Source organism: Ursus arctos, unplaced genomic scaffold, assembly GCF_023065955.2.
Source record: "Ursus arctos isolate Adak ecotype North America unplaced genomic scaffold, UrsArc2.0 scaffold_21, whole genome shotgun sequence".
NCBI lineage: Eukaryota > Metazoa > Chordata > Mammalia > Carnivora > Ursidae > Ursus > Ursus arctos.
The window spans coordinates 4,128,983-4,156,381 of NW_026622886.1; the positions used below are offsets into that span (position 1 = coordinate 4,128,983).

A 27,399-nucleotide genomic window follows, 5' to 3' on the forward strand; every position below is an offset into this window, starting at 1 on the left:
AGAAAGGGGGTGGAAAAAAAATTATTTGCAAAGAATATACACTTGCAGGCAAGATCTCCTTCCTAAGGGGAACAGAAGCATTCTGTCCGGCAGATTATCTACAGTGCTGACCAGGTAACTCTACGGTGACTGCTTAAAGGCTACATTCTTGGGGGGGGGGGCAGGTTTGAAGCCGCAATTAGGTTAGGTATTAAGTATTGGTTTGCCGATGTGGGGCTTAGTACAAGTGACTCCCTTTGGGGCCTGTTGTCTCTCTCTCTCTCTCTCTTTTTTTTTTTTTTAAGATTTTATTTATTTATTTGACAGAGAGGGAGAGTGAGAGAGAGCACAAGCAGGCAGAGCTGGAGGCAGAGGGAGAGGGAGAAGCAGGCTCCCCGCTGAGCAGGCAGCCCAATGCAGGACTCAATCCCAGGACCCTGGGATCATGACCTGAGCCAAAGGCAGACGCTAAACCGCCTGAACCACCCGGGCGCCCCAAAATGTGGGGATTTTATTGTAGGTAATTCATACCTCAAAAAATTTGATTTTTAAATTGTAATTAACATTAATAACAAATAACTAACCAAAACAATTTTGGAACTTACATGATGACAAGAGATTAATACCTTTAAGAAATTAAAGATGTATTTCTCATATCAATAAAGAGCATTATTTAAGAGCTTGGTTCTAAAGAATTTGAGAAGAGTTCAAGAATACTGAATTACAGGGGCTCCTGGGTGGCACAGCGGTTAGGCGTCTGCCTTCGGCTCAGGGCGTGATCCCGGCGTTGTGGGATCGAGCCCCACATCGGGCTCCTCCGCTAGGAGCCTGCTTCTTCCTCTCCCACTCCCCCTGCTTGTGTTCCCTCTCTCACTGGCTCTATCTCTGTCAAATAAATAAATAAAATCTTTAAAAAAAAAAAGAATACTGAATTACAATGTTTGATCACATTTCACGCCCCATAGGGCAATACATCTGTAACCTTTGGGATTATTTCCTTCATCAGACATGCAGAAATTATTGCATCTTATCAGTTTCCTACAAGCTGACTTCTAACTTTACGGAGTTAGAAAACATCACCGGATGCTAATCGATTGTGCATCAAAGTTAAATTTCCCCAGAGAGTCAGATGGCTCTCATGTGGGTTCACGAGCAATTCTCTAGCACGATATTAAAAAGGCACGTAATCACCATACGACATATTTTCAGATACTAGATCACTTCCCTCCACACTAGTTTTCATTATTCCCTGTTTAATGAAGACAAGAAATATATTCATTTCCTGTTAACTCTAAGAAAAACAATAGCACAATATGGCAAGAAAGGGCAACTGCCTTTAAGCCGCAAGAGGGAGTGGTGGGGACTGTGGCAAACCACAGCACCATATTCCATCGAAAGGGAAAAGTTGCTCTGCAGCTCCAGCCCTCTGTTGCCATGTGGGAGGGCTGGTCCTGTACTGCCATAGCTCCCCATTTTCTAAAGAATCTGGAAATTTTAAAAATATCTGTGAAAGCTCTCAATTTTTAAATGTTGGCCATCAGTTCAAATTGCTCTAAAATACTGTGAAGGCCAACAGAATGAGGGAAAGGATGAAAGGAAAGTCCGACTGAATCCAGCCTGAGCCAGTGTCAACATCTGACCTAGAACGATACCTTCTTACAGGAAGACTGAGGCCTGAAGAAAGGAAACACTTAACCCCACAACACGAGGTGAGTTTGGGCCAGATGGGACTTTGAGGCTAAGTCCCTGGATTCCCAGGTAGAAACTTTTTCCAAAAGGCAAACATTAAAAGTATGTTCTTTGTCTCCCACCAAGTGCTTCACGTCTCATTTGCTGATTAACCAAATAAAAATGACTAGTATGAATGCTTGCAGTACCCTTAGGTCAAGTTCAAGCCAGTGTGATGGGCCCACTGTTGCATAGGATTTGCATGGGCCCTAGGCTGCATTCGACCCTTGTTTATTATAATAATAGCACTAGCTACCATTTTTTGAGCACTCTGAGCCAAGCTCTGCTTTAGTCACATCATATCATTTAGTCTTGTGATAACTACATGATATTGGTACTGCTATTACCTCCACTGAGGCTCAGAAAAGGAAAGTCACTTGCTCAAAGCCATAGCCAAAGTTGATGGTTTTACCCACTGGGCTATACTCCAAAGCTGATGGTTTTACCCACCGGGCTATACTATCTTTACTCATTCATTCATTCAATGAATCAGTCAGTCAGTCAAATAGTTACAGTGTGGTGGTGCCAGATGCCAAGCCAGGCATTATGGGGGAACACGGCTCAAGTTCCAGTCTAAAGCTCTGAGCCCGAGGCTAACTGGATTCATATTCAACCCACATCCTATTCTTCTAATCCAAAGTAATAAGTGGTTCTTGTAACACACAGAAGGTAGGGCTATGTAATTTATACTTCAACAAAGTTGATTTAAAAATGAGAGCACATGTTTAGGGGCGCCTGGGTGGCGCAGTCGTTAAGCATCTGCCTTCGGCTCAGGGCGTGATCCCAGCGTTCTGGATCTTCTCCGCTGGGAGCCTGCTTCTTCCTCTCCCACTCCCCCTGCTTGTGTTCCCTCTCTCGCTGTCTCTGTCAAATAAATAAATAACATCTTTAAAACAAAACAAAAAAAATAAATAAAAATGAGAGTACATGTTTAGAGATCCCGTTCAAATGAAAAGACTGTGGCAATGCACACATATTTAGTAGACTAGATTGACTGCGGACCAGACCCACCAGTAGGAGGAAGACAATGGCTGACTGCTAGGATAAAGGGTGTGCAGTTTAAACCTGAACTCAGTGGATAGGCAAATCCTACAGACACAAAGAGAATTGTGCCTCAGGCAGCATGTGCACCTTGAATTCTACAAAGAGAGATTGGAGGGATGAAGACGACTTTGGAGGTAATTACATAGAAAAAGAGGAGGAATGAGTAATAAAAGTTATTTCCAGGTACATTCAGCAGGAATAAGGTATAAATACCCAGATGTCGCTTAAACTCTCTGGAACCAGGTTTCCAGTAGGCTCTTCATTAAAGAAAACAGTGTGATGGAAAGAGAGGACTTTTGGGGGTTGAAATCCTGGTTTTTCAACTTTCTAACCTTGTACAATAGTACATATAACATCTCAGGACCTCAATTTCCTGATCGGCAAAGTGGGTATAATAATATCTACCTGCTAAGGTTCTTGTAAGGGAGAAATAAATGGTATAACACATATCAAGCATTTGGTAAATGACATATATTCAGTGTTCATTTCTTTCCTCGGTTTCCTTCTAGCTACAAGTGGAGTTGGCATGTATGGACTTACCGGTTATGGGGCAGAAGAGATAAACAGCGTTTGTCTCCATACAGTACCAGGAGAAACCTCACAGTGGTGTTCTGAAAGCACTACAAATTTTGAAAGTGTTTTTCAACTGTTACAGAAAGATTACGTTTTTCCTGGGTTGAATGAGAAGGAAGAACTTTTGCTGGACAAAAACCCTGGTCCAAAGACAGCTGGGCATCCATAAACAAGTCCCTTGTCTCTCTTGCTTCAACTTCTCGTCTGTAAAATAGGGATGGTCCTCCTTGTCCACGTTATAGAAGTGTTTATGGGGTACTGGCTTGTGAGAGGAGTTGCTAAGCTCATCACCGCGCAGGAAACCCTTCCGTGTTTCGGGCTCCCTCCTCTCCCATAGGGCTGTGAGCAACTCAGCGAGTGTCAAGGCTTGATCCTGCGTCTGGAACGTAACACAGTTACCTGGCTCGGTGACTGGCTCTCGGACTGCGGTGTCGCTGTGGGGCAATTACGTTGAATTACAATTCTTTATAAGTCAGCGATCAGTGCCGGGGTTACCGAGAGATCTTTCGCATTTAGAAGTTATTACTCTTCAGTTTGCGGAATAGTCCCAAGTTTTAACACATTCTCACTTTCCTACTTCCACTACGCACTTCCCACCAGGAACTCCTTTTTTTAAGTTCATTGCTTTAACATGAATCTGTGTTTACCCCTATCTTGCGGCTTCTTCGTTTTCCTTAGTGATTGGCTGCAGTTCATCTTAAAGTGATTGGTTAAAGCATCTGCCCGTTATCTTTCCCAGGACCTGGTGGGGGAAATGGGTGGGGGGAGGAGAGAGAGACGGAGACAGAGAGTGTCCTAAACTTAGCTGTTTTATTGGCTCCGGTGGGGACGTACGGCGAGGGCGTGGGCGTGTGGGGTGTGATTGGCTTTTTTGTCCGTCAATCATACTGCCGGAAACCAATTCTCTCGCCCGAACTAGGCCCGGTTGGCTGTTGGCGACGGGAGCCCGCCCCCCGCTCGGTTGCCGTGGTTGCAGGCGGGACCCGCCCGCTCGCCCGCTGACAGCGAGGCTTAGGGCGGAGGAAGCGGGTCGGTTGGTCGGTCGGGAACGAGGCTCCGGCGGCCAGGCCCGCGCAGAGCCGTTGCCATGGCAGCCGCCGCCGGGGGCGCGGACGACGAACCGCGCTCGGGCCGCTCGAGCTCGGATGGCGAGTGCGCCGTGGCGCCGGAGCCGCTGACGGGCCCCGAGGGCCTCTTCTCCTTCGCGGACTTCGGGTCCGCTTTGGGCGGCGGCGCGGGCCTCCCGGGCCGGGCGTCCGGTGGGGCCCAGTCCCCGCTGCGCTACCTCCATGTCCTGTGGCAGCAGGACGCGGAGCCCCGAGATGAGCTGCGCTGTAAGATCCCCGCCGGCCGGCTGAGGCGCGCCGCCAGGCCCCACCGTCGGCTCGGGCCCACGGGCAAGGAGGTGCACGGTGAGGAGCGCGGCGGGAGGCGGGGCCGGCCCTCCGCCGACCCTCCGGGACCCTGACCTACCCCGGCCTCTCAGCACGGGGACTTCGGGCGGCTGAGCTCCGGGCCCATAGTGACCCCTGAGGCTCCTTTCAGTAGCAATCAGGTTGGAGAGCGGCTAAGGACTGCGAATGTGAAAGACAGTGCTGAAGCACTTGGTAATTCCTGAATAGAAACTTTTCATGACTCCAGGCGTTTATTAGTAGATTAAAAAAGAAGTGGGGTGCTGGCGAATACTTTTATTAGCAGACAGGGGAGGCCAGAGCATGTAGCCAAGTTCTACCAACTTGTTTAAATGCGCAGACCGGGATTGGACGACTCTACCTCGTTGAAGCCGTAGGCCAACTGCAGAACCTTTCAGCCTTCGTTTTCTCGTCTGTAAACGAGTACAGTACTTGCTTTACAGGGATGTTGCCGGAGTTAAGTAAGGTGATGACTCCGTAGCGATTATTCTGCCTTTGTTGTGTGCCAAACACTGTTGGGTGGTATGTGATCATTTCTAATCCTCACAATAACTCAATGAGATCCAGATACTGTTCCCGTTATATGGAACAGGAAACTGAGGCTCGGAGACCTTGCTCCAAGTCGCATAGCTAGTTAAGTGGCGGTGCTGGAATCAGAACCCACGTCTGCCAGACTCAAACCCCTGCTCTTGTATGTCCACTGTTACCGTCTTTCATATGTTGTGGATGACATGGAAACCAAGGCCCTGAAAAATTTAAGAATGGGGCCTTTAGTGTCTCTTTTAGGACTATCTGTGATTCCACCCGTACCTTAGTCATGCTGTAGAGATTAAATGAAAATTTGAAAGTGCTATATAAACCATAAAGTGCTCTACAAAAGTAAGGAATCATTAAATGTATCTGGGTTGCAATTTTCACCATTTCTTCAATGACAAAGACATTGTTCTCTATTAGCCTCTAATACAGAGGTAGTGTCATTGTAGGAGAAAAACGTTTCTGCTTAGGAATTACCCAATTTAAGTAAGTTATTTGGGAATGGCCTCTTTTGGAGAATATAAGATTGTCCGCGTGACGGACTCACACAGAGCTTCCATGTAAACATTTCATTTTGTCTTTGCAACAACTCGGGGCTGTCAGGGCAGGGCTCAACTTTTTTTTTTTCTTCAGATGATAAACCTGAGGCCCAGGAGGGTTAACTCACTTGCTCAAGGTCCCCCAGCTACTATACGTGGCAGAGCCAAGATCTGGCTCCAAAGGCCTTGGAGGATTTGCTACAGAATGTGGTTTTTTGCACTCGCTCTGCAACATTTCCCGTCTTTCCTTGTTCCCAGTGTCTCTCGTATCCTGGTGCCTTTCTTTCCCTTTGGGTGCTGTTGTGGGTGAGTGGTGGATTAACTAGGCAACCATCCACTGTCAGCTTCGTCATGACTGTTTTGCTTTATTTTGTTTTTCACTAGAACCCTCTTCCTCTCTTCACAGCTCTGAAGAGGCTGAGGGACTCGGCCAATGCCAACGATGTGGAAACAGGTGAGTGTGCAAAGCAGGTCCGGCTCCACGGGCCGGTTAGGGAAAGCAAAATCCAGGCCACCCATTCCTGGGAAGAGAGTGCTTGAATTCAGTATGCCCGCTCACCCTGCGGACTTGGCTCATTGTTATATAGAATATAACTGTAATCATCTCGCAAAAGAGAAGTCCGGCTTAGATGCTTACTCTTCCCATGATTCTCTGTCACCCTGAACTTCCTGATGTCATAGTGTTCATCACTCTCTGGGCTCCCTGATGTTGGGACAGTGTCTGCTTTTGTATCCCTGGCAGCCAGCAGCCAAGCAGGAGCTTTTTAGAACTTCCGGTTACTGGGAACGGTCAGCTGTAACTGCTGGCAGAGCCACTATCTGAATAAAGCCACCACCTTCAACTGCTCACTGAGGCTTTGCGGTAGTTGGGTCAGTGGTTCTCAGACTTGTTTAGGTGACAGAACATCTGAAAGAAATGGGCGGGGCTCCCAGCAGGACACCATTTTGGGTTTTTGTTGTTGCTCCCCAGCGTTCATTGGCTGACAGGGCGCTAGCAGCCTCAGAAGTACAAGGTCAAGTTCTAGGGGAAAACTTGTAATTTTATCCACGTGTTAGTTTTCTAGGGCTGCTACAACAAATTACCACAAACATCGTGGTTCAAAACAAAACAAATTTCTTTTTCTTTTTTTTAATTTTTATTATTACTTTTTAACAACACACATTTCTTAGCACATAATTCTGGAGGTCAGAAACCCAACACAGGTCTCACCACGATGAAAGCAAGGTGTTGTCAGCAGGGCTGTATTTCTTTCTGGAAGCCCTAGGGGAGACTGTTTCCCTGCGGTGTCCAGCTTCTAGGGGCCACCCACATTCCTTGGCTTGTGGTCTTCTCCCTCCATCTTCAAAGTCAGCAACAGTGGACTGAGTCCTCACGCTGCTGTGTCTCTGGTTCACACCGCGGGGAAACGTAGCTGATTTTAAGGACTCATGTGATTAGTTTGGGCCTGAAGAATCCAGGATAATCTTTCTAGCTCCAGGTCCCTAACCTTATTCATATCTGCAAAGTCGTTTTTGCTGCATGAGGTCACATATCCAATAAACTCTGAGGATTAAGGCTTGGACAAAGACCTGGGAGGCCGCGATCCCACCTACCTCAAGTGGACATCATTCTGTTTCGGTGGGGTGCTGCGGTCAGCATAGATGTGAGCATCGCTTGAGGGCCGTGGGATCAGAGAGCCCGTTTCCAGCCAGCGTGGAGAGGAAGTCATTTACCTCGGGGGGCTGGGTGTTAAACCATGGGCCTTGAAATGGTTCCCTTACGCCTGGCGTAGCATAGTGAGCAGGCCTGGCAACTGGAGGGCTTTCCAACTCTCTTCACTTTGGTCTCTTTTCCGGGAACTTTAATATTCTGGAATATTTGAGCAGCAGCCAAGATAGCTTTTCAAGGAAAAATGATAAATGTTCTCTTTTGACTATCTCTAGTGTGTGGCCAGAGAATATTTGAATTATACTTCCCTTGCACAGAAAGCCTAGTTTATCTTGAGTCAGGTATTCACGTGGTGGTTTCAGTGTTTTGATAGAAATGTTATAATGTTCCAGTCAGAGTCTCTAACACACGCATGTTCAAATCTAAATGGCTGTCAGATTGACCAGACTCTTGCCGGACTCTGACGGTGACCCTGAATGTGGGGTTGGCCTCTTTAATCCTCTTCTCTTACGGTTCGCATTTCCTTTTCCTTCTGTACTTTGTTGGGGTTTTGGTGCAGTTGAGCAGTCGTAATGGACATAAAATTGATGCCCTGCTATTGTTAAATCATAATATATTTTCATTTAAGTGAAAATTACATACATTTAAAATGTTTGGGAGATGAAGGAAATATGCAAGGAAAACATCCATAATCAGCGAAGGAACTGATCTCTGTAAGTATGTTGGTGACTATCCTTCTAGTCCTTTTTCCTATGCAGAGAAATTTTTTTTTTTTTATTTTTTATTTTTTTAAAGATTTTATTTATTTACTTGACAGATATAGAGACAGCCAGCGAGAGAGGGAACACAAGCAGGGGGAGTGGGAGAGGAAGAAGCAGGCTCCTAGCGGAAGAGCCTGATGTGGGGCTCGATCCCATAACGCCGGGATCACGCCCTGAGCCGAAGGCAGACGCTTAACCGCTGTGCCACCCAGGCACCCCCAGAGAAATTTTCTTTATGGGCTTGCAAACGTGCCAGATACACAATTTTGTAGCCCACATAACTATGAAAAGTTTTTTTCAAAAGGGAAACGTCTTTTTTCCCCTATTGACAGAATGAATACATGGCTGTATGATTTTTTTTTAAGCTTATTAGGTGAAAAGCAGGAATTATGTTGTAATTCCATTCTCCAGTTATAACCACAATTTGTAATGGATGCCCACTATGCCTTCAGAGGAATAAAGCAAGAGTTATTTAGCTAGTCATATATTTGCACAGTGGTTTTTTCTTTTGGTGGGGGGAGGGCAAAAGGAAAGGGGGAGAGAATCTTTTTTTTTTTTTTTTTTTTTTTTTTTGGAGAGAGAGAATCTTAAACAGGTTCCATGCTTAGCACAGAGCCTGACTTGGGGCTCGATCGCACAACCCTGAGATCATGACCTGAGCTGAAATCAAGAGTCAGGCACTTAACCAACTGAGCCCCAGTTTCTCATTTTTAAGATAATTTCCCAGGTGTGGGGTTATCACATCAAAAGGTTTGCATTTTTCGATGACTTCTGACAGGTGCTGCCTTTAGTGCTTTCCAAGAAGACTATTAACTGCCCAAATCATAGAAGAGAACGGACTCTTTTAGCTTTGTCTTAACTCTTTGGCTGGCTATCTTTTGGTGAATGTCCTGATCTAACCGGAAGCTCTTCTTTCTCTTCCACTCATAAACCTTTTCCTGCCACCTTTATTCATTTCTTCAATCAGTCAACAACATTCATGTTGCTGAACAAGTCCGATCTTGGTCCTAGATATTAAGTAAGATAAATGAAGCAAAAAACACCTACAATATAATTGGAGACAAAGAATATAAAGTGATACTATTTTTCTAAAACAAAACCCCAGAAAACCTGAAGTCCTGTATTTAGTTGGAGAGGCGGAAGTTCTGGAGCCAGAGGAGCCTGGGTTTCTATCCCAGTGCTGCCTCCTGGTAGCCGGGTGAGTGTACCCGGGGCACTTCACAGAACGGGACGCTTCTCCTGGCTTGTGAAATGGACACCGTGCCTGGCTGGGTGGTCGAGGGGCTGAGCAGACAGGTGGCTGGGGTCAGGCTGCTGCTCGGTGTACACGCCAGTGCTCTAAAATGGCACAGCGTGTTCACGTTCGGGTAGCAGGGTGAACAGGGCCCTAAGGAGACACGGGAGCCAGAGTGGCTACCTGAGCCTGAGGAGAAGGAGGAAGAGGGGATTCTGGGCTTTGTCTGGAGTCCTTGAGAGGTTTGCTGGTGGAGACTAAACTGTTGGATGCTCTAAAATGATGTTTGGGGGCACCTGGGTGGCGCAGTCGTTAAGCGTCTGCCTTTGGCTCAGGGTGTGATCCCAGTGTTCTGGGTTCGAGCCCCGCATTGGGCTCCTCGGCTGGTAGCCTGCTTCTTCCTCTCCCACTCCCCCTGCTTGTGTTCCCTCTCTCGCTGGCTGTCTCTCTGTCAAATAAATAAATAAATAATCTTTTTTAAAAAATGATGTTTGGCAGCAATTTATACATTTCAGTCGGACATACGCATGTGACACGTAATGCCTCACAGTTTATAATGGCTCCATGTTTTACAGAGAAGGCATTTCATATCCATTATTCTCATCATAGCAGCTCTGGAGATTGGCAGGGCGATTATTCCCATTTGCTGGTGAACTGGGACCTAAATTCAGGCCTTCCTACTCCCAGCCCGGCTCTTTCCCGTGCCCCACACTACCGGCAATGTACTCCTTTCTTTGTTACTCAGCTTAGCCTGGGACTTAGTCTCTGCGGCTCCATGTCTGTGCTCTGGCCACTCCAAAGGGCCCCCCCCTCAGGAGCAAAGGAAGCATTGCCCAACAGCTCAGGCGGCTGTGTCCGACTGGAATGGATGTGAGGCCAAAGGCTGTGCTCGGGGTTTCTGTGACTCTAGAGTTCCTGACCCTGAGGGCCAAGATCCTTCTGTGATGATCTATGCCTAGACACAGAGTTTGAGCAGCCAGAATCTGTGGTCCTCAGACATGCCTTCAGGAGAGCAAGGCCCTTGTCTTCATGTCCCCTGTGAGGCCAGCATCCAGGCGGGATGAGCTCTCGCCTGCCTTATCAGTGCCTTGCCTGGAAGCACCCTGAGCTTCCCTCTTCATGCCCTAGGAGCTGCTGCTTAACTAACACCGCCTCTCTGTCCCCCTTCCCCTCTGTCTTGGTGGTGTCAGTGCAGCAGCTTCTGGAAGATGGTGCGGATCCCTGTGCAGCTGATGACAAGGGCCGCACCGCTCTGCACTTCGCCTCCTGCAATGGCAACGACCAGATCGGTGAGTCCTGGGCAGGCGGGAGGGAACGGGGCGGGCTGAGGAGCATCTCTCCAGAGGCGCAGGGGGAAGATCTGCTGTCTGCACAGCCAGGGGTGGGGCCAGTCCTTCAAGACATTCTGGCAACATTTACTCAGTGCCAAGGGCACCAGCAGGACAGACCTCCCTCCCCCTTTCGAAAGTCCTTTTTGCGTGCGGTATAACTTATACACAGTGAACTTTCTATATGTATGCACTGTCCTTACCACCACCCAGATCGGTCAGGAGCACCCGGCTGGCTCAGTCAGTAGAGCATGCGACTCTTGATCCCAAGGTCATGAGTTCAAGCCCCATGTTGGGTGTAGGGCCTACTTAAAAAAAAAAAAGGAGAAAGAAAAGAAAGAAAAGAAAGAAAAGAAAGAAAAGAAAGAAAGAAAAGAAAGAAAGAAAGAAAAGAAAGAAAGAAAGAAAGAAAGAAAGAAAGAAAGAAAGAAAGAAAGAAAGAAGTTTCAGCCCCTCAGCAGCCTACCTGATGCCCCTTCCAGTCCTTACTCCCGTGTAGACCTTGTTCACCATACAGTAGTTTTCCTGGTTTTGAATTTCACATAATTGCAAGCAAAGAGTATGCACTTTTGTATTCTCTTTCACTCAAACTTACATCCCTGAGATTCATCCCTGAATGTTGTCAGTATCAGGAGTTTCTTCTTTCTTATTAAGCTGGATGGTATTTCATTGTGTGCTGTCCCACAGTTCACCTGTTCTACTGTTGATGGACGTTTGTGTTGTTTCCAGGTTTGGGCTCTTATGACTACAGCTGTTGGGAACATTCTTGTACCTGTGACTTGGATATAAGCATTTAACTGTGTTAGATATTGTCGCAGGCAAGGAGTTGCTGGCTCACCAGGGGACACGTACATGAGCTTTAGTACGTACTTCCACACTGTCGCCCCCGGCGGCTGTCCCAATATACACTCCCACCAGCGGTGTAGGAGTTCCACATTTCTCCACAGCCTTGCTGATGCTTGGTGTTGTCTCTTTTTAATTTTAGCCATTCTGGCATTCTAGCCATTCTTTCATTTGCGTTTCTCTGGTGGCCATGAATGTTGAGCATGTATATATTGACCATTTTTGTAGCCTGTTTTGTACATATTGGCCATTTTTTTATCCTCTTTTGTGAAGTTCCTGTTCAAGTCTTTTGTCCGCGTTTTAAAACAAGCTGCCTGGTTGGTTTTTTTATTATTATTATTGATTTGTAGAAATTCTTTACATATTCTGGATACAAATCACTTATCAAATATAAATGACTTAACTTTTCTGATCTTCCTTCTTGTTCTCTGAGTGGTGTCTTTTGATCAACCCAAGCTCTTATTTTTAATGAATCCAGTGTATCCATCTTTTCTCTTTTTTATGGGTAGCATTTCTGTGACCTATTTAAGAAATCTTTCCCTATCACAAGGTTTTCCTCTACAAGCCGGACTTAGAGCTTTCACATGTAGGTCTGTGAGACGTCTCTCATTCGTTTCTGTACAGAGTGTGCTTCTCAGCCCGGCCTCGTCATATGTGTTAGTCTGCCTGCACATCTCTCTGGGTCACTGCAGCCCACCCCGGAGGTGGCATAGACACTCAGGGAGGGGGATGGTCAGCATCAGCTATTGGCCTAATTTCCACTATGGCACTTGGCTGTGGAAAGAGCAGAAAGTGTCCTTGAGAGCCTTTACTAGCAGCCACCGCTGTTGAAAGAACTTACTTTAACCCTTAGAATCTCTGTCCTTTCATAGTCCTGCGTAGGTCAGAAGGCCCTCCCGGAATCCTCGGTCCCTGGCCCTCAGAGTCCTACACATGAACCCTGTGAGTGAGGGAGTAAGTGAATGAATAAACGAACGAACGAATGAATGAACAAAACAACATGGAGAACCATGTTGCTTTCAGTGTCCCACACTTTGCGGAAGCCTCTTTAGCTAGCTTACAGGTGGGGGTTAGGATCCAGTCCGTAGAAGCCCTCCAACAACTCCTCGTGGGTTTTCCTGTTTCCAGTGCAGCTACTCCTGGACCACGGGGCTGATCCCAACCAGCGAGATGGGCTGGGGAACACGCCACTGCACCTGGGTAAGTGCCTGAGAAGCCACCAGTGCCCGCTGCTTTGCCGCACGGCTGGGCTCTCTGATGGAGAGCCCGGGGCCCTGCAAACTCCCAGCAGGATCTCCTAGCATCTGGGGAGAACCCAAGCCCCCGGGGGCTGCACTCGCCCCAGGCTGTGTCCCCTGGCCTTTGCCTTTGGTCACCAGGTGGCCATGCCCCGAGCATAGCTGCTTTAGCAACCTCAGTGGCTAAGCAGGGCTCTGCTAGGGAAGGTGAGACCTGCAGCCTGTGGCTGCTCCACACCATGGCTCATGGTGAGGCAGGTCCCATCTCGCAGCCTCAGTCTCCCCAGCTGTACAGGGAGGGAGTTGGACCCACCCCATGGCTGCCTTGGTGATGCAGTCTCTGGAGGTGGGACCTGGAGCGGGCACACTTGGGAGTCACAGTCCTGCTCCCTCCGCGGGCAGGCAGGGACAAGTCCTGGTGGCCTGGACTCTCAAGTCTCTGTTCTCCTTCCTCAGCGGCCTGCACCAACCACGTCCCTGTCATCACTACCCTGCTACGAGGAGGTATGTGCTTCCTTCCCCTTTGCCCTCCTCTCTTGCCCTCACGCCCCGTGGGCTTACCTCGGCCTGCTCGTGCAGGGTCCCGCGTGGATGCCCTGGACCGAGCTGGCCGCACGCCCCTGCACCTGGCCAAGTCGAAGCTGAACATCCTACAGGAAGGCCACTCCCAGTGCCTGGAGGCTGTGCGGCTGGAGGTGAAGCAGGTGAGTGCCCCTTGTGCTGAGCCACCGGCAGCAGACAAGCCCTGGGCAGGCGCTGCCCTAACCACAGACACGCCTGCCGCCCGCACGAGGGCTCCTGGGGGCTTCACACTGACCCCGTTTGGCATCTGCTCCACCGGCAGCTCTCTCTGGGCCGCCTAGGTAGAACCGAGCAGCTCAGCCCAGCCCCTTGTTCCAGATCATCCAGATGCTGAGGGAGTACCTGGAGCACCTGGGGCGGCACGAGCAGCGGGAGCGGCTGGACGACCTCTGCACCCGCCTCCAGATGACGAGCACCAAAGAGCAGGTGAGCGGCAGCTGCAGGGCCAGGCCCGGCGCCTGGCAGGAGCCTCGGCGCCAGTCCCTCTCTGGTGCGACACAGCCAGCCACTCATGTGGAGCAGGGCCACGGCTGTGGGGTTGCAGCCCACTGTGGACCTCCAAGCGTCTGTCGACTTCCTTTGAAGCTACTCGTGGCTCTCGTCTCCGGGGCAGTCTGACAGTACCTGGAGTCAAGGACTACCGATCGGACAGCTGCTCCGTAGTCAGCACGGGAAGCCGCCCCGTGCCCTGGGAGGACAGACCATGCCTACCCTCCATGTCTATGGCCTGGGGTGGAGATCTGGGGGCCGAGACACCTGGGCCCGTCATGGCACCTGTGACAGAGCCTTGGTTTTGTCCCACAGGTGGATGAAGTGACCGACCTCCTGGCCAGCTTCACGTCCCTCAGCTTGCAGATGCAGAACATGGAGAAGAGGTAGCAAGAGAGGCTCCCCGGCTTCCGCTCTGCCGCTGCCCCGCCCCTGCCCCCACCGCTCTCTCAGTACCAAGAAAAAACCCAATGCCTGGGACTTGGAGCTGCACGTAATCTGGTGAGGCCCTTGCCCCCAGATGCTGCGGGGCAGAGATGCTCTCTCACCGACTTCAGAGCCGCTCCCAGCCACGGCCTGTACCATCTCTGGGGGCCGGGACCACAGCCCCCAGCTTCTCCCTCTGCTCCCACAGCACTGCAGCCACACCTCAGCTCTGGCCGACGTGCACCGTCCTAGCCAGCCTCACTTGTCTCGTGGCCTCCCCGGCACCCTCGGCAGGCCCCAGACCCTTCTCTGTGTCCCTTCCCAGCCAGGGGCTTATTGCAGCCAGCAGGGTGCGGGCTTAAGAACCCTTGGGGGGCTTCTTGGCTGGCCCACACCCCTCACCAGCATTTAGATTTAGACTTGTCGCCTGACTTTCAAGGAGCCATCGCAGTGCATCTCTCTGGTTGGAAGGGAGGGTCGGTGAAGCCTAGACCCTAAAAATACAAGGTTAGGAAGGACCCTGTGGAACCCAAAGCAGAAAAGCCCCAGCCTTTTCTCCCAGTCGTCAAAACATTGGGAGGGGGAGGTGGTCCATTCTGCAGCCCGGTTGTAGTAGGCTGAATGGTGGCCCCCCGAGATGTCCGCGTTCTTATCCCAGGAGCCTGTGGACATTACTTTATCGGGCAAAGGGACTTTGTAGATGTCATTACATGGATGATCTGTGGACCAGGCGACCCTCCCGGGTTAGCCCGGTGGGCTTCATGTAGTCACAAGGATCGCAGGAGGTCAGAGAGGAAGTGGGAGATACAGCGGGAAGGGGTCAGAGCTGAGGAAGGCAGGCACCCACAGAAGCTAGAAAAGGCAAGGAAATGGAATCTCCCTTCAGAGCTTCCCGAGGGAACCAGGGCCCTGCTGACACTTTGACTTTAGCCCCGGGAGACTGTCCTTGGAATTCTGACCGCCGGAATCGTAAGAGAATAAAGTACGTGTTGTTTTAAGCCACGACGTCCGTGGACATTTGTTCAGCAGTGACGGGAAACTGACCTAGTCGTGGAGGCACAGAACTCACTGTACAGGAGGTACCCCGCTCGGCCCCGGGGAGCAGACCCGTCCCTTGTGGGCAACGCACCCGCGGGTTTCTTGGCAGGGGTCTGCCACAGGAGGGGAGCGGAGGGGGACACTGACTACAGAGTAAAGACAGACTCCCCAGGTCACTGTCCACACCCACCCTGGCCCTGCCCCACGTGCCCTCTGAGTACGCTGGAATCCTGGCTGCTTTTCAGAGGGGAGCTGTCCCCCAAAGCCCAGCCTGTTGGATGGGAATTGAACCCAGGGCCCCCAGCTGCTCCCCAGACCCAGAAGAGAAAAGGGTCTCTGTGGGTATGAGACACAGGCTGGGAGCTGCCTTCAGGATCCTGTGAGAGGAGAAACTCCACCAGGGGTTGGGGGGCAGGGTTGGGGGAGGGAAAGTGTGGTGCTAGCCCCAAGACTGCGGGGAGAGAGCAGCAGAGGAAGCAGTCAGGTTTCCACGGAGCCCAAGCCGCTGCTGCTGAGTGAAGTGGCTGCGTCTCCACGTGGAGGAGTGAGAGGAGGAGCACTGCGAGGAAGGGACCCCGTGGGGGAGGGGCGGGGGGAGGAGGTCCCCGTGAAGGAGGGGCGTACTGAGGGGAGGAGCCCCGTGAGGGAGGAGCTCCTTGTGAGGGAGGGGCGGAGTAAGGGGAGGAGTGAGAGGGAGAAGTGCAGGGGCGCGGCGGCCTTTCTATGAGGGAGCCTGCTGGCTAGGGTCCAGGAGCACGTGTGAGCTTGCCCTCCGCCGGGGCTTTGCAGGTGCTCGTGCCTGCACACAGGCCCCTTGGCCCCTGGCCCTGGGGGTGGGGCTGGGCAGGGAGAGTCAGGGCAAAGGGGAGGTACGGGTGGGAGGGAATGGACCTCAAAGTCGGTGGGCCCCTTCTCTTGGGACCTGCTTCTCTGCGCCTCCCATAACCATACCCCTGGGCCTGAGCGCCCTGGAGAGAGCTGAAGCAGTTTCTCAGCCTCAGGTCTAAGGGGTTCAATGGACGGGCCCTCAGGGAGGTATGAACCGCCTGAAACCGTGCAAGACGTGTGTTTCTGACAAAAGCGACCATAGCTTTCATTCTCAGCAGGGTCCACGATCAGAAAAAGTTAGGAACTCTTGCTACAGAACGTTGGGGCAGATAGGTAAGGGGCGTGCCAAGGGCACCCTGGGGACTGCTTGGGTACTTCTGAGACCGATTATCCCCTAGTAGGGCAGGCTGCTTTGCATTGGCAGAGCCAAGAGGGTGGGGGGTGCCGGGACTTAGTGAAATTGCCCTGAGATGACTTCAGCTGTTTCTAGAACAGTCTGACAGAGACACTCACTGGCTAACTCCTAACAAGTCTGTGGCCTGGACCAAGCCAGCCCCACCCAGAAAGCAGGACATATCCCTGCAGCACCCTCCATCCCCGTGGTGCCCCGCCCACCCACTCCTGGCCCTGTAACCACAAGGCCGTGAGAATGGGCCATTGGGACAAGCAAAGTGGTTATTGTCCACTCCCTCCCCAGCCATAGAGGCCGGTCATCAAACGCTTGCCAGACAGCCAGGCAGCCAGCCAATCTGCCTTACCCCATTTCCAGCCAGGAGATGTCTGCCACCCCAAATCTGTCTGGAGAGCCAGCCTGCGAGTCTGCCCCAGACATTGGAGTGAGTCAGAAAGTACACAAGTGGGCCCTGAGCTGGCGGAGCTGGGCAGGGGGCAGGATGGAGAACTCCACAAGGTCACCCGCGCAGGACTTAATTCTGTTCCTAGCTGCTCTGGGAGTCACTGAGTCAGTGGGTGGAGGGAGCAGGAGGAGGGGAGGATGTGGGGCTGGCACGAAGAAGAAGAAATCCACCTCCATGGATTTTACCTTCCGGATAGGATCCTTGCTTTTGACCTCAGATTTCATTCCCCTTATTGAACACTGGCTGTGCTCTGGGTGGGCGCAGGGCCATGAACAGAAGGACAGACTCCCTGGGGCGCCTGGGTGGCGCAGTCGTTAAGTGTCTGCCTTCGGCTCAGGGCGTGATCCCGGCGTTATGGGATCGAGCCCCACATCAGGCTCCTCCGCTAGGAGCCTGCTTCTTCCTCTCCCACTCCCCCTGCTTGTGTTCCCTCTCTCACCGGCTGTCTCTCTCTGTCAAATAAATAAATAAAATCTTAACAGACTCCCTGGCAAACAGTGGTGAGTGCTTAGAAAAGAACATTCAAGGTTCTCACAACCATCCTTCCAGAAAACTAGCCTCACTGCTGCTTTTGATAGTAGAGAAAATACAGGTTTGCTGGGGTGACCCAACTGGGCAGCTAGGCTAGAACCTGGATCACCCCCAAAGCTCGTGCTGTTCCCACCGTGCCTGGAATTAGAGTCTTCTCAGCAGAGTTTCCTAAAACTGGGGGCCATTTGCTGAGTTCCTGCTAGGGGCCGGCAGGCCCTTTATGCAAGTCCCTTGCTTTAGCGCTCGGGATAAAATGTTAGGTAGCCAGCATACCGCTGCTGCTGTTTTATGGATGCAGAAAATTGAGGCTCAGAGAGAGAAAGTAACTTGCTTGAGGTCAGAGAGCCGGTGTGTGGGGCCCAGCCCAGGGCTGATTTAATCTCTGCCCAGGTTTCCAAAGTGCCAATGGCCACCAGGGTCCCCTGGGACACAGTCGGTAGGAAGTGCTGGACCTTACCGAGCGAATATCGCGTGTCCACAAGCAGTCTCAGGTGCGGGGAGGGTCTGGCCCTTTTCTTGCCGAGCACGTGACACAGTAGGCTTGGACAAGCAGGCGCCTGGTCACTAGAGGTCAGAGAAAGGACGGTCCGAGCTGGTGAGCCTGGCGTGACCCTTGTTGATCTTGGGCAGTTGCCTCCACTATCACAAGCCTCCCGGGGTGGTGGGAGAGCTGGGCAGGTGGAGGGAACAGCGTGAGGCAGGCCTGGAGGCTGGAGGACAGGCAGGAGGACAGGCAGTGGGACCAGGAGACTGTGGAAAGTGCTGGGCCCAGGAGGGTGAGAGGCTGGCCAGAGAGGGAGGTGGGACAAGGCTGCAGAGGTCCAGGTCTGAAGCTGTGCCTGGTGGCAGAAATCACGTGAGGCTGGCTGTCACCTCCAACCTAGAGGTCAAGTGCATTCTTACCCAAAGCAGGCACCCTGAGCTCCAGGGAAAAGCCCCTCTGGGAGAAGCCACTATCCCGACCAGCACTGCCTGCTTCCCAGACCGCTTCAGATGCTGAGCCCAAGGCAAGCTCAGGAGGTCGGGAAGCTGGTCTGATTCCCCGGGTGATCCCAACAAAGTCCCTGGCTTCCCCCAGTTACGGGTCCCAAAGGGAACCACAGCCCCAGCCCCCTGATGCTGGCTCTCATGACAACATGGAGGCCTCAGTGCGTCAGGGAGATATGATCTCCACATAAGGAACCAGGCTCAGGGAAGCAGGAGTCTTTCCCAAAGCCCCCGCCAAGGGACCAGAGTGTTCTCTTGTCCCCATGACTGGTCCAGGCCAGCCTGGTGACTTTTCCCACTTCGAAAGCCTGGGAGGGTGGCACGAGTCACAGCCGTACTCGGTGGTCGGCTCGACCTGAGGGGCAGAAGTGGGGAAGTCACGCCTCTTCAGCTGGATCTCGAGGGGTTTGCTGGGGACCAGGATCTGCCCCAGGTGGCACTGACAGCGTCACATACAGTTGGCAACAGCCGGTGAGCCACCCAGGGTGGTTTGCCTCGAACGAACGGGGCCTGGCGCTGACAGAGCTCAGTTCTGCAAGCCCGTAGAGCCACAGACAGCTCAGGGCGGTGAGGTGCGGGAGCCAGGGTTCAGACCTGACGCTGGAGCTCAAAGTCCGTGCCCTGACCTCTGCACGCCGCCACGGCTCCGGGTCCAGCCGGCACGACCATCAGATGCTCCGGCCGGCCCCCTCCCCAGCAGCCCAGGTCCCCTGAGCTGGTGCCCTTGCCCTTCGAGCCCTCGGCACCAGCCCTCCTCCTGCTTCCGCAGCACCCCTACGCAGAGCCTGAGCCGCCACGTGGCATCAAGCAGATGCCTCAATAAATCAGTCTTGTCCACTTCAGCCAGAAACCATTCCCCCCGCTGCACAGCTTTTCTCTGGCCTCGTGCCTTTTTGGGTCCCGCCCGCGGCTCACAAATGAGCCCCGCGTCAGGGCAGAGGAACTGGTGTTCATTAACAGGAAGTCTCGGGGTGGTTAATTGGTATTTATGTCCCCAGGTGCACACCTCGAACTTGATGGATGATGCCGTTCCTGCCAGCCTGAAGCAGGGTGAGTGGCGGAGCAGCTGTGCCAGGGCCTTCCCCTCGCTCACCCTGCCCGGGACTGAGTGTCAGCCCCGGCTAGGCTACCGTTGTTACACTGCGGGGGCAGGGGGGAGGGTGGAGTAGGGGGGGTCACCTTTGCACGTTCAGCTTCCCTTGCTGCAGCCAACTTCTTCCTGCCTCTGCTCCCTAAAGACCGTGGAACTGAGCTCAGACAGACCCGAGGTCGAGCCAGCTCTGTTTTGGGCTAGCTCTGTGATCTTGGGCATGTTACTTAATCTCTCGGAGCCTCAGTTTCTCCATCTCCAAGCTCTAAAGCAGATGAGACACATTCCAGGGTCAAGCACAAGGCCTGAGTGTAGCAGGTCCCCCATGGACACCCCCCACCGTGCCCCCCAGGCCCTTCAGTCTCAGCATGTTTCCCCCCAAACCTGTGCCCCCATTATCCCCCCACCAGAACCGCCAGTAGCCCAAGCCAGAAGTCTGGGATGTCAGCTGGGACACCCCCCAACATTTAGTCACCAAGTCCCAAGGACTGTACCTTGTAAGTGGTTGTTCCGTCTGTCCAAACATCCCCACCCACTATCAGCGTCTTGAGACCTTCCTCTCTCCAGATTCTCCCACCAGCCTCCTAAGTGGCGTCCCTGCCCCACCCCCATCTCATTCTGCCCTCCGCCTCAGGAAAGCCTGCCTTGCCGCCAGAAAGTTCCCTATAGAGGAAATCTGGTAAGTTTACTCTTTTGTTTACAACCTTTCAGTGGCTCCCCATTGCCCTCAGGATGAAGTCTAGCCTCAGTTTCAGAGAGGATTTACAGAACCCTTTGCGACTGTCCCCACCACTCCCACCTCACTTCCTGCTGGGGCCCCACCATGCTGTGCCTGACTTCAGGTGGCCGGTACCCATGTTCTGCCATCGCTCCCTTCCCCATCTGCCCTGATTAACTCCCACTCCAGGCCTTGGCTTGGGCACCAGCTCCTCCAGGAAGTCTTCCCTGCTTGCCCAAGCTGGGTTAGGGCCTTCTGGGCTCCTCCAACCCCACATGCTTCTGCCTTTTCTTCCTGCAAAAGAACGCCGTGCCTCTTAAGTGCTCAGGTGTGAGCGATGCAGGGCCCTTCCTAAGAGGTTTGCACAAACAGGAGGATGAAAGGCCTGCAGAATTCAGACCTTCCAACTCAACTCCTGCCGGGACCCCCAGGCTGCCCCAGGCCCAGCCTGAGATCCTGCACGGGGCTCAGGTTGGGTGGATTCTCCTGGGCCTCGGAGAATGGCTGGAGCTCATTCCGCCTCTCCTCCAGCCGCCAGTGCCTGCCTGTGGCCCTACAGGACTCGCAGCTCTCTCCAACCAAAGTACTACGACCATCTGCTCTTCCAAGCATTTCATTAGCCCCCTGAAGCAGACCCAGGGGCCTCCGAGGCCGAGCCCAAGCCCAGCAGCAGGTCATCAATCTTCCTGCTAAATCCATGGCAAAACAGTTTCCCAGCCCTGGGCCAGGCCCTTGGTGGCGGATTTGTGGCCCAAGGCTCACAGAGCGGCCTGGATCAGGCTGCTCGCTGCCAGCCTGGCATCTCCAACCCAGCCTCTACAAAGCCATGGGGGGCTTCCTAGCCACACGTTTGATGGGGCCCATCCTGAAAACCCTCAGTGGCATCACCACCAGCTCCCCAGCTGGCCCGGGAGGCCACGTGATCTCACTGCACCCACCTTCCTGGCCTCCTCAGGCTACCCCCCCTTCCTGGCTTGCTTTGACCGCACAAGGCCCTTGTTGCTCCTGCCTGTACCCCGCCTTGGCACAGGCTGCTGCTCCACGTGGCAGGCCCTTTTCACCCTTTTCAGGAAAATGCATATTCACTGTCACCTCCTCTGGGACTCCTGCTTGGATTGGCCAGGAAGGCAGGAGTTTCCTCCTCTGTGCCCTTTCAGGACTGTGTGTTCTCCTATTCTGGCCCCAGCCCACGGTGCTGTCTTTCCTTCTTTTGGTGTTTGGCTGTCCAGCTAGACTGAGGAGCTCCTGGAAGACAGGGACCAGGTCAGACTCAGGCCCTCTCTGTGTTCCCCTCACCGCAGAGCTTAAGGGAGGCACCCAAATGCCTGGGGGGTAAAGGAAAGAAGGAAGGAAAGGGTCGTCTCCATCGTCGTGGACCAAATACTTGTTGTGTGCCAACTCTGGTCCAGGCTGTACTGTCGTCCATTAGCCAGAGCCTCCAGTGGGCCAGGGAGACTCCCTTCAGAAGCCCGAGGCCCTGGAGTCCAGCCAGGGGCCGGGGCTGTACCACTGTCCCTCTGCCAGTTGAGCAGAGACCCAGGCCACTGTGGAGGGCTCCCCCCGACCCACCCCCCCTTCCCCAGGCCTGGGGTTGCAGGCAGGTTCGAACTGGCTCTGCCTGGCTCGGTGAGCTTGTCTCTTGCCTGTCCCAGCTGGAGGCTGTCCCCAGTCAGGCACGTGTCCCTGGTCCCAGAGCAGCGGCAGCCCGGCTGAGAGGCTGGCCCGAACACCGCATAAGCAAAGCCCCAGAGATGGTGGTCCCCGTTCTACTTTGCAGACACTCACCAGTGTCGTGTGGCGAACTTCATCAGGTGGTCTTCGATGTTTTCCCGTGCTGCCTGGCCTGCCATGAGAGCCGTCTGTTGGGCCCAGGTAGGATCCCAGCTCTGGGCGAGCTACCCCATCTCCTGGAGCCTCAGTTTCCACTTCTGACGATGGTGGTAGTAGCTTTTGTCTGCGAGTCAGAGGAGCCGGTGGAAGTGTGAGTGATGGCCACGGGGAGGTACAGGCCGCACGGGTGGCTGCAGCAGCGGGCACCCTCACACCCCTGCCATCCCACGGCCGTGGCCTGAGCCAGCCGCGGGAACCTTGGCAGAGACGCCGTCAAGAGAACACTGGACCTGGGGTCAGGCCCCTGTGCTGGGCTCTCAAACCAATCACTTCCCAGCAGGTCTCAGCCTCCCCCTGTGAAGGGTGACTGACACCCTGACCCCTGGGTCTGCAGCAGGTGGCGGGCAGTGAGCAGGACTCAGCAGCTGCGGACTGTCGGGGAGGGGCCTTCCCAGGGGGCCCGGCAGCCGGGAGGTGTGCCAGGCAGACAAGGAGACCGCAAGGTCTCAGGCCTCAGCCTGAGCTAATAAATATTATTGGCGTGTGTGGGGGGGGGAGGGAAGTGGGTAGCTCTGCAACCATTGAGACTGATTTATTGGTTAATTAGGAGGTTGCCACAGCCACGGACTACCCTGCTGTGTGCATGGACAGGGAGGGGGCCGGGGGCAGCCAGGGCTGCCAGCTGGGACCTGAGTGTGGCTCAGGGTCTCACCTGAGCCAGGAGCACCAAGTGGCTGAAGGAATAACGCAAGGGGTTTGGGTCAGGCAATGGACCTAGGGCTGGGTGGCTGGGGCAGCCCATCAGGACTTGCTGGCCTGAGTAGCTGAACAGAACTATCCTAAGGAAGGGGACTGGGAGCTCTTTGAGGTTTCCAGAGCATCCAGTCAAGTGGGGAGGAGCTGCCGGTTTAGGGAAGAGGGCTGATGCAGAATCAGGAAGAACCAAGGAAAACCTTGGGAACCATGGAAACTGAGAACAGAGGCCCCCCAGGTGGAGAAGGTGGTTCCAGTGAGCAGAAAAAGTTAAATGGCAGTGGGTTTGAATCCCACTTCTGCCAGACACTAGCTATGTGACCTTGGGCAAATCACTAAACTTTTTTTCTTTTTAAGATTTTATTTTTAAATAATCTCTACACCCAGCGGGCTTGAACCCACAACCCCGAGATCAAGCATCACACACTCCATTGACTAAGCCACCCAGGTGCCCCAAATCACTAAACCTTTCTGATTCTTGATTTCTACATCTGTAGAAAGGGAACTAATTAGATCTACCTTGCAAAACTGCTTTGATAATTAGATTGAAGAATGTAGCACCGCGTAAGATACAGTCAATGCTACATAACTATTCGCTAAATTAGCTGCTAGTGTTCAATTACCCAGAGCACGGCGTGGAAGGGGGAAGGGGCTTAGTGAAGGGTGGTGGAAGGAAGCAGCGCCTAGGAGGTGCTGACCGAGTTGGAGGGGTGGGCAGATGAACTGCCCTCGCGCCAGACTGGCTGTGTGGCCAGAATCTGGGGGCTGCCTGGCCGGGGCGGGGCGGGGGTGTGCGCTTAGCTGGGTGGACCCAATTTCACCGCCCAGGGGCGTCCACCGGGCTGGAGCCCCAGCTGAGCCCGCGCGCCTCCGGAGGACTCGGGCCTGGAGCCATCCCCGGGTAGCGTCATGCCCTGGGGGTGGCGGAATGACAGACAGACAGTCACCGGGCCGAGGGGAGGCGGACGAGGTTCATTCCGGTCCTGGGGCAGGCGGGGCTCGTCCAGCCTCGCCGCCGCGGCCGGGCTCTTCCCCCGGACGCCCGCCCGGGCCGCCGCCCGCCGGCAGCCTTCCGCGGGGCCCAGCGTCCCCGGGGCAGCCGGCAGGGCCCGCGGTGGCGGGGCGGACGCGGCGGCGGACGCCCGGGGGGCAGCGGGCGCGGCGGTGGCGGCGGCGGCGGCCGCAGGGCCACAGGCGGCGGAAGCGCGCGCGGAAGTGGCGCGAGGCGAGCGCGTAGACGAGCGGGTTGAGGCAGGAGTTGGCGTAGGCGAGGCAGTGCGAGGCCAGGCGGCAGGCGTAGGTGGTCGGGCTGAAGGCGAAGCGGCCGAACCAGAAGCAGAGGATGAGCGCGTGGTGCGGGCCCCAGCAGAGGGCGTAGAGCGCGGCCACCGCCAGCATGGCGCGCCCCGCGCGGCCCGTGGCTCTGCGCCGGGCCTCGGCCGCCGCCGCGCCCGCGGGGCCCACGGCCGCCCACAGGAAGCGCAACGTGCGCGCGTAGGCCAGGCTCACCACGGCCACGGGCAGCAGGTAGCCGGCGGCGAAGGTGGCCACGTCGAGGGCTCGCCGGCGCGCGTCCTCCCAGGCGGGCACGCAGAGCTCGAGCGCGCCGTAGCGCACAGTGCCGTAGTAGCTGAGGTAGGGCGCCGAGAAGAGCGCCGCCAGCAGCCAGACGAGGCCCACGGCGGCGCGCGCGTTGCGCGGTGTGCGCAGGGCCCGCGAGCGCAGCGGGTGCCGCACGGCCAGGTACCTGCGGGCGGGCGCCAGGTCAGCGCGGCAGGCGGAAGGGCGATCGCCCGCCCCCCCGCCCCCCCCGCGCTCCCTCGCCCCCCTGCACCGGCGGGCCGGCGGCCTGGCTTTCCGCGTCTGGCGACCTGCCTCGCGGGGTGGCCGCGAGGGTCAAGGGCAGTAACGCGCCAAGCGCTGAGCGCAGTGCCTGGCACCTAGCAAGGCTGGATGAGAGGCTCGGAGAGAAGGGACTTGCCTAAGGTCATCAGCTAGAGAGTGAGCCTGGATTGGACCCCACGTTTAGAACGACCAAGGCAGGTATGCCTAGGTGTGGTGGGCGGTAATAAAATAACTGATGGATTCGTTCACGTGTTCTCTTTGCCATTCGTGTACACTTACGAGCGCCTAGTACGTGCCAGCCTCTGTGCCGGCACTTAAGACACAGAGCTGTCCTCTGCAAGCTCACGATGGAGTTGGGGGGAGGGCAGGATGGTCCCCTCGAGCACGCTAGGCAGGCGCCCAGAGACTGGTTGGTGGGGGCGGGAGAGCTGTTCTTTCTCTCCCTCCCATCTCCCTTCTTGGTCCCCCGTGCTTTCCTTCCTAAGGAATCTGGCCAGGTCGTCCCTCCCCAGCCCAGTCCCCGCCAGGTCCCAGGCACAGTGCACCTGTCCACCGAGACGGCGGCCAGCGTGAAGCTGCTGGCATACATGGTGAGGTAGATGAGCAGGTGCACAGCCTTACAAACGAGGGCCCCAAAGAGCCAGGCGTCCAGGGTGTAGATGGCGGCCTGGAAGGGCACGCAGCACAGGATGAAGCAGAGGTCGGCCACCGCTAGGTTGAGGATGAACAGATCCGTAGTGCTGCCGGGCTCCTGCCAGGCACTGGGGCTCGGCTGCAACAGCACGGCCAGCACTAGCCCGTTGCCCACTGTGCCCAGCAGGAAGATGAGGGCGAACACCACAGGCACTGCCACAGCCCCCATGCTCCCCGGGCTGTCTAGCGAAAGGTTCTGGGCATCTGCCATCTCCCCAGCCGGTGGGCACCTGAGGAAAAGAAGCTGGAGTCCTCAGACAGGAGCCCCGGGCTCTGGTCACTTGACCAGGGGGTCTCAGTGCGGGCCCCTGGCCTGGGCCTGGCCAGGTCTCCTGCGCGGGGAGCTCATGGGGGATGGAGGCGGGAGTGGGGAGACAGCCAAAAGTCATCCCTGAGACCCACTTGTGCAAGCCTGGCACAATGGCATACGTGTGTGAGGCGGGTTTCTCAGTTCCCCAGGGAACACCCCCATGGAAGATTAGGGGATGGACACCTCCCTGCAGAATGGGCTGAGCACATGGCAGATGGGGGAGGGGCAAGCCCAACCCAAGGGGCTGATAGATCTACCTTACTTCTCCATGGGGGCTTGAAGCTCGGGGAAGAGTCTGAGACATGGGTCAAAGTCAGTGAAACACGGGTGATATCCCTGAGTCATGGTAAAGTCCGGTTTCGTGAAAGCCCCACAGAGGCACAGCTGGGAAAACCATATAGGTCACTGTCCCGTCTTTGCACAAGAGGACACTGAGGCTCAGAGAGGGGACATGGGAGGTGAATATCACACTTTGAGTGGCAGACCTGGGGCTCTTGCCACCCTGGTACCCTGACTCCCAGGCTGGAGCGCTCGACTGGCAGCGTGTAACAGGTGGTGCCTCTGACCCCGTGCAAGTACGTGTGCGTGCATTTACGCGCGCTGTGCCCGCTGTCACCCTTGCTCCACCCCTCGGCCCGGCCCGTATCAGCTATTACCTGTGGATCCCCCTGCACGCCTGGGACCCCTGGGTTGGTGGGACAAATTAAGGGCATGGGGGGGAGGGCAGGCAGGGTGGAGGGAAGAAAGGCAATATGTGCGCCCCAGCCCCCAGCATGCAGCAAGCCCCCTGAAGCTCGGGATGGACAACACCCACCTCAACTCTGGGCACTGGGCCCGGCTTGGTCCTGGGTGAATCGGCCAGACTGAGGCTGCCTCTTGGCTCAGTGGCTGCCCCCTTGGCGCCTTCCTGCAGGTGCGGGTCTGCCTCCCGCTTCTCCCTCTTCTCCTTTAAGGCACCTCCTCTGCTGAGCCAGACTTGGGCACTCCCTCCGGAGTAGCCACGGCCACCTCCTCCTCGGTCCCTGATTTCCCCCGGGTTGCAACGCTCTTCTGCCTGGCTCTTTTCTGCCTCCCTGCGTTGCTTCTGCCTCTTTCTGCAGTGAGTAACCCATTGATCTCGCTCTCTGAGATTCGCTTTGGAGTTAACCCCTCTGTGGCCAGGGCCCAGCCCATTCCTGGCACTCCCACCTCCAGCCTAATGATTCACTCCCCGTCTTCCCTCTCTCTGCTCCAAGTAGGGCTCTAATCCAAGCTCAGAAAGGATTCCTCATCTTGAATGGGGTGTCCTAGGCTAGGAAAGCAGAACAGGAGTCTTTTCTGGAGACCAGACAGGACTCCTCCCCCAGTCCCTGAGAGTCCTGGGGCCCATCAACTTTCCTAAGCTTGTTCGAGGTTCAGTCTGGCTGGAGATGGAGGGGTTTGTGCCCATCCAAAGACTTTGGCTTTAGCCTGAGGGCAATGGGGAACCAGTGAAAGTTTTAGGGCAGGAACACCGTCTGTCCATTTAGTTTGGTTTATTTTGGCCTGGGGTGAAAAGGATGGACAGAAGGGGAACAACTTC

The 27,399-nt window shown here is 54.6% G+C and overlaps 2 protein-coding genes and 1 long non-coding RNA gene across 4 annotated transcripts; 1 reads left to right on the forward strand and 2 right to left on the reverse strand.

The window, feature by feature from the left end:
• Positions 1-1,221: 1,221 nt before the first annotated feature.
• LOC130544449 (uncharacterized) lies at positions 1,222-4,060 on the reverse strand. Its single transcript, XR_008960738.1, has 2 exons — positions 3,292-4,060; positions 1,222-2,571 (listed from the first exon to the last, which is right to left on the reverse strand). It is a non-coding gene; the product is annotated as an uncharacterized LOC130544449 (long non-coding RNA).
• Positions 4,061-4,298: 238 nt separating this feature from the next.
• Positions 4,299-15,356, forward strand: ANKRD54 (ankyrin repeat domain 54). 2 transcript variants are annotated; one of them, XM_026479667.4, is made up of 8 exons: positions 4,299-4,736; positions 6,216-6,263; positions 10,643-10,741; positions 12,752-12,823; positions 13,318-13,365; positions 13,441-13,565; positions 13,762-13,869; positions 14,248-15,356. In XM_026479667.4, exons 1-8 carry the CDS (start codon positions 4,412-4,414, stop codon positions 14,320-14,322), a joined length of 900 nt encoding a protein of 299 aa, XP_026335452.1. In that variant the 5' UTR covers positions 4,299-4,411; the 3' UTR covers positions 14,323-15,356. The 2 variants fall into 2 exon arrangements, with proteins under 2 accessions (XP_026335452.1, XP_026335453.1); XM_026479668.4 differs by having other exon boundaries at positions 4,644-4,736; positions 10,648-10,741.
• Positions 11,339-25,739, reverse strand: GALR3 (galanin receptor 3). The gene is made up of 5 exons (XM_026479272.4): positions 25,381-25,739; positions 22,193-24,737; positions 18,070-18,176; positions 13,423-14,067; positions 11,339-12,397 (listed from the first exon to the last, which is right to left on the reverse strand). Exons 1-2 carry the CDS (start codon positions 25,737-25,739, stop codon positions 23,963-23,965), a joined length of 1,134 nt encoding a protein of 377 aa, XP_026335057.1. The 3' UTR covers positions 11,339-12,397; positions 13,423-14,067; positions 18,070-18,176; positions 22,193-23,962.
• Positions 25,740-27,399: the final 1,660 nt, after the last annotated feature.

Bases quoted from the DNA above. Each gene is read 5' to 3' on its own strand.
- GALR3 (XM_026479272.4), bottom strand. From the start codon at position 25,739: ATGGCAGATGCCCAGAACCTTTCGCTAGACAGCCCGGGGAGCATGGGG. The intron at 24,738-25,380 runs GTGCACTGTGCC...GCCCGCCCGCAG, and splicing joins GCCGCCGTCTCGGTGGACAG to GTACCTGGCCGTGCGGCACC.
- ANKRD54 (XM_026479667.4), top strand. From the start codon at position 4,412: ATGGCAGCCGCCGCCGGGGGCGCGGACGACGAACCGCGCTCGGGCCGC. The intron at 10,742-12,751 runs GTGAGTCCTGGG...TCCTGTTTCCAG, and splicing joins CAATGGCAACGACCAGATCG to TGCAGCTACTCCTGGACCAC. The intron at 13,366-13,440 runs GTATGTGCTTCC...CTGCTCGTGCAG, and splicing joins CACTACCCTGCTACGAGGAG to GGTCCCGCGTGGATGCCCTG.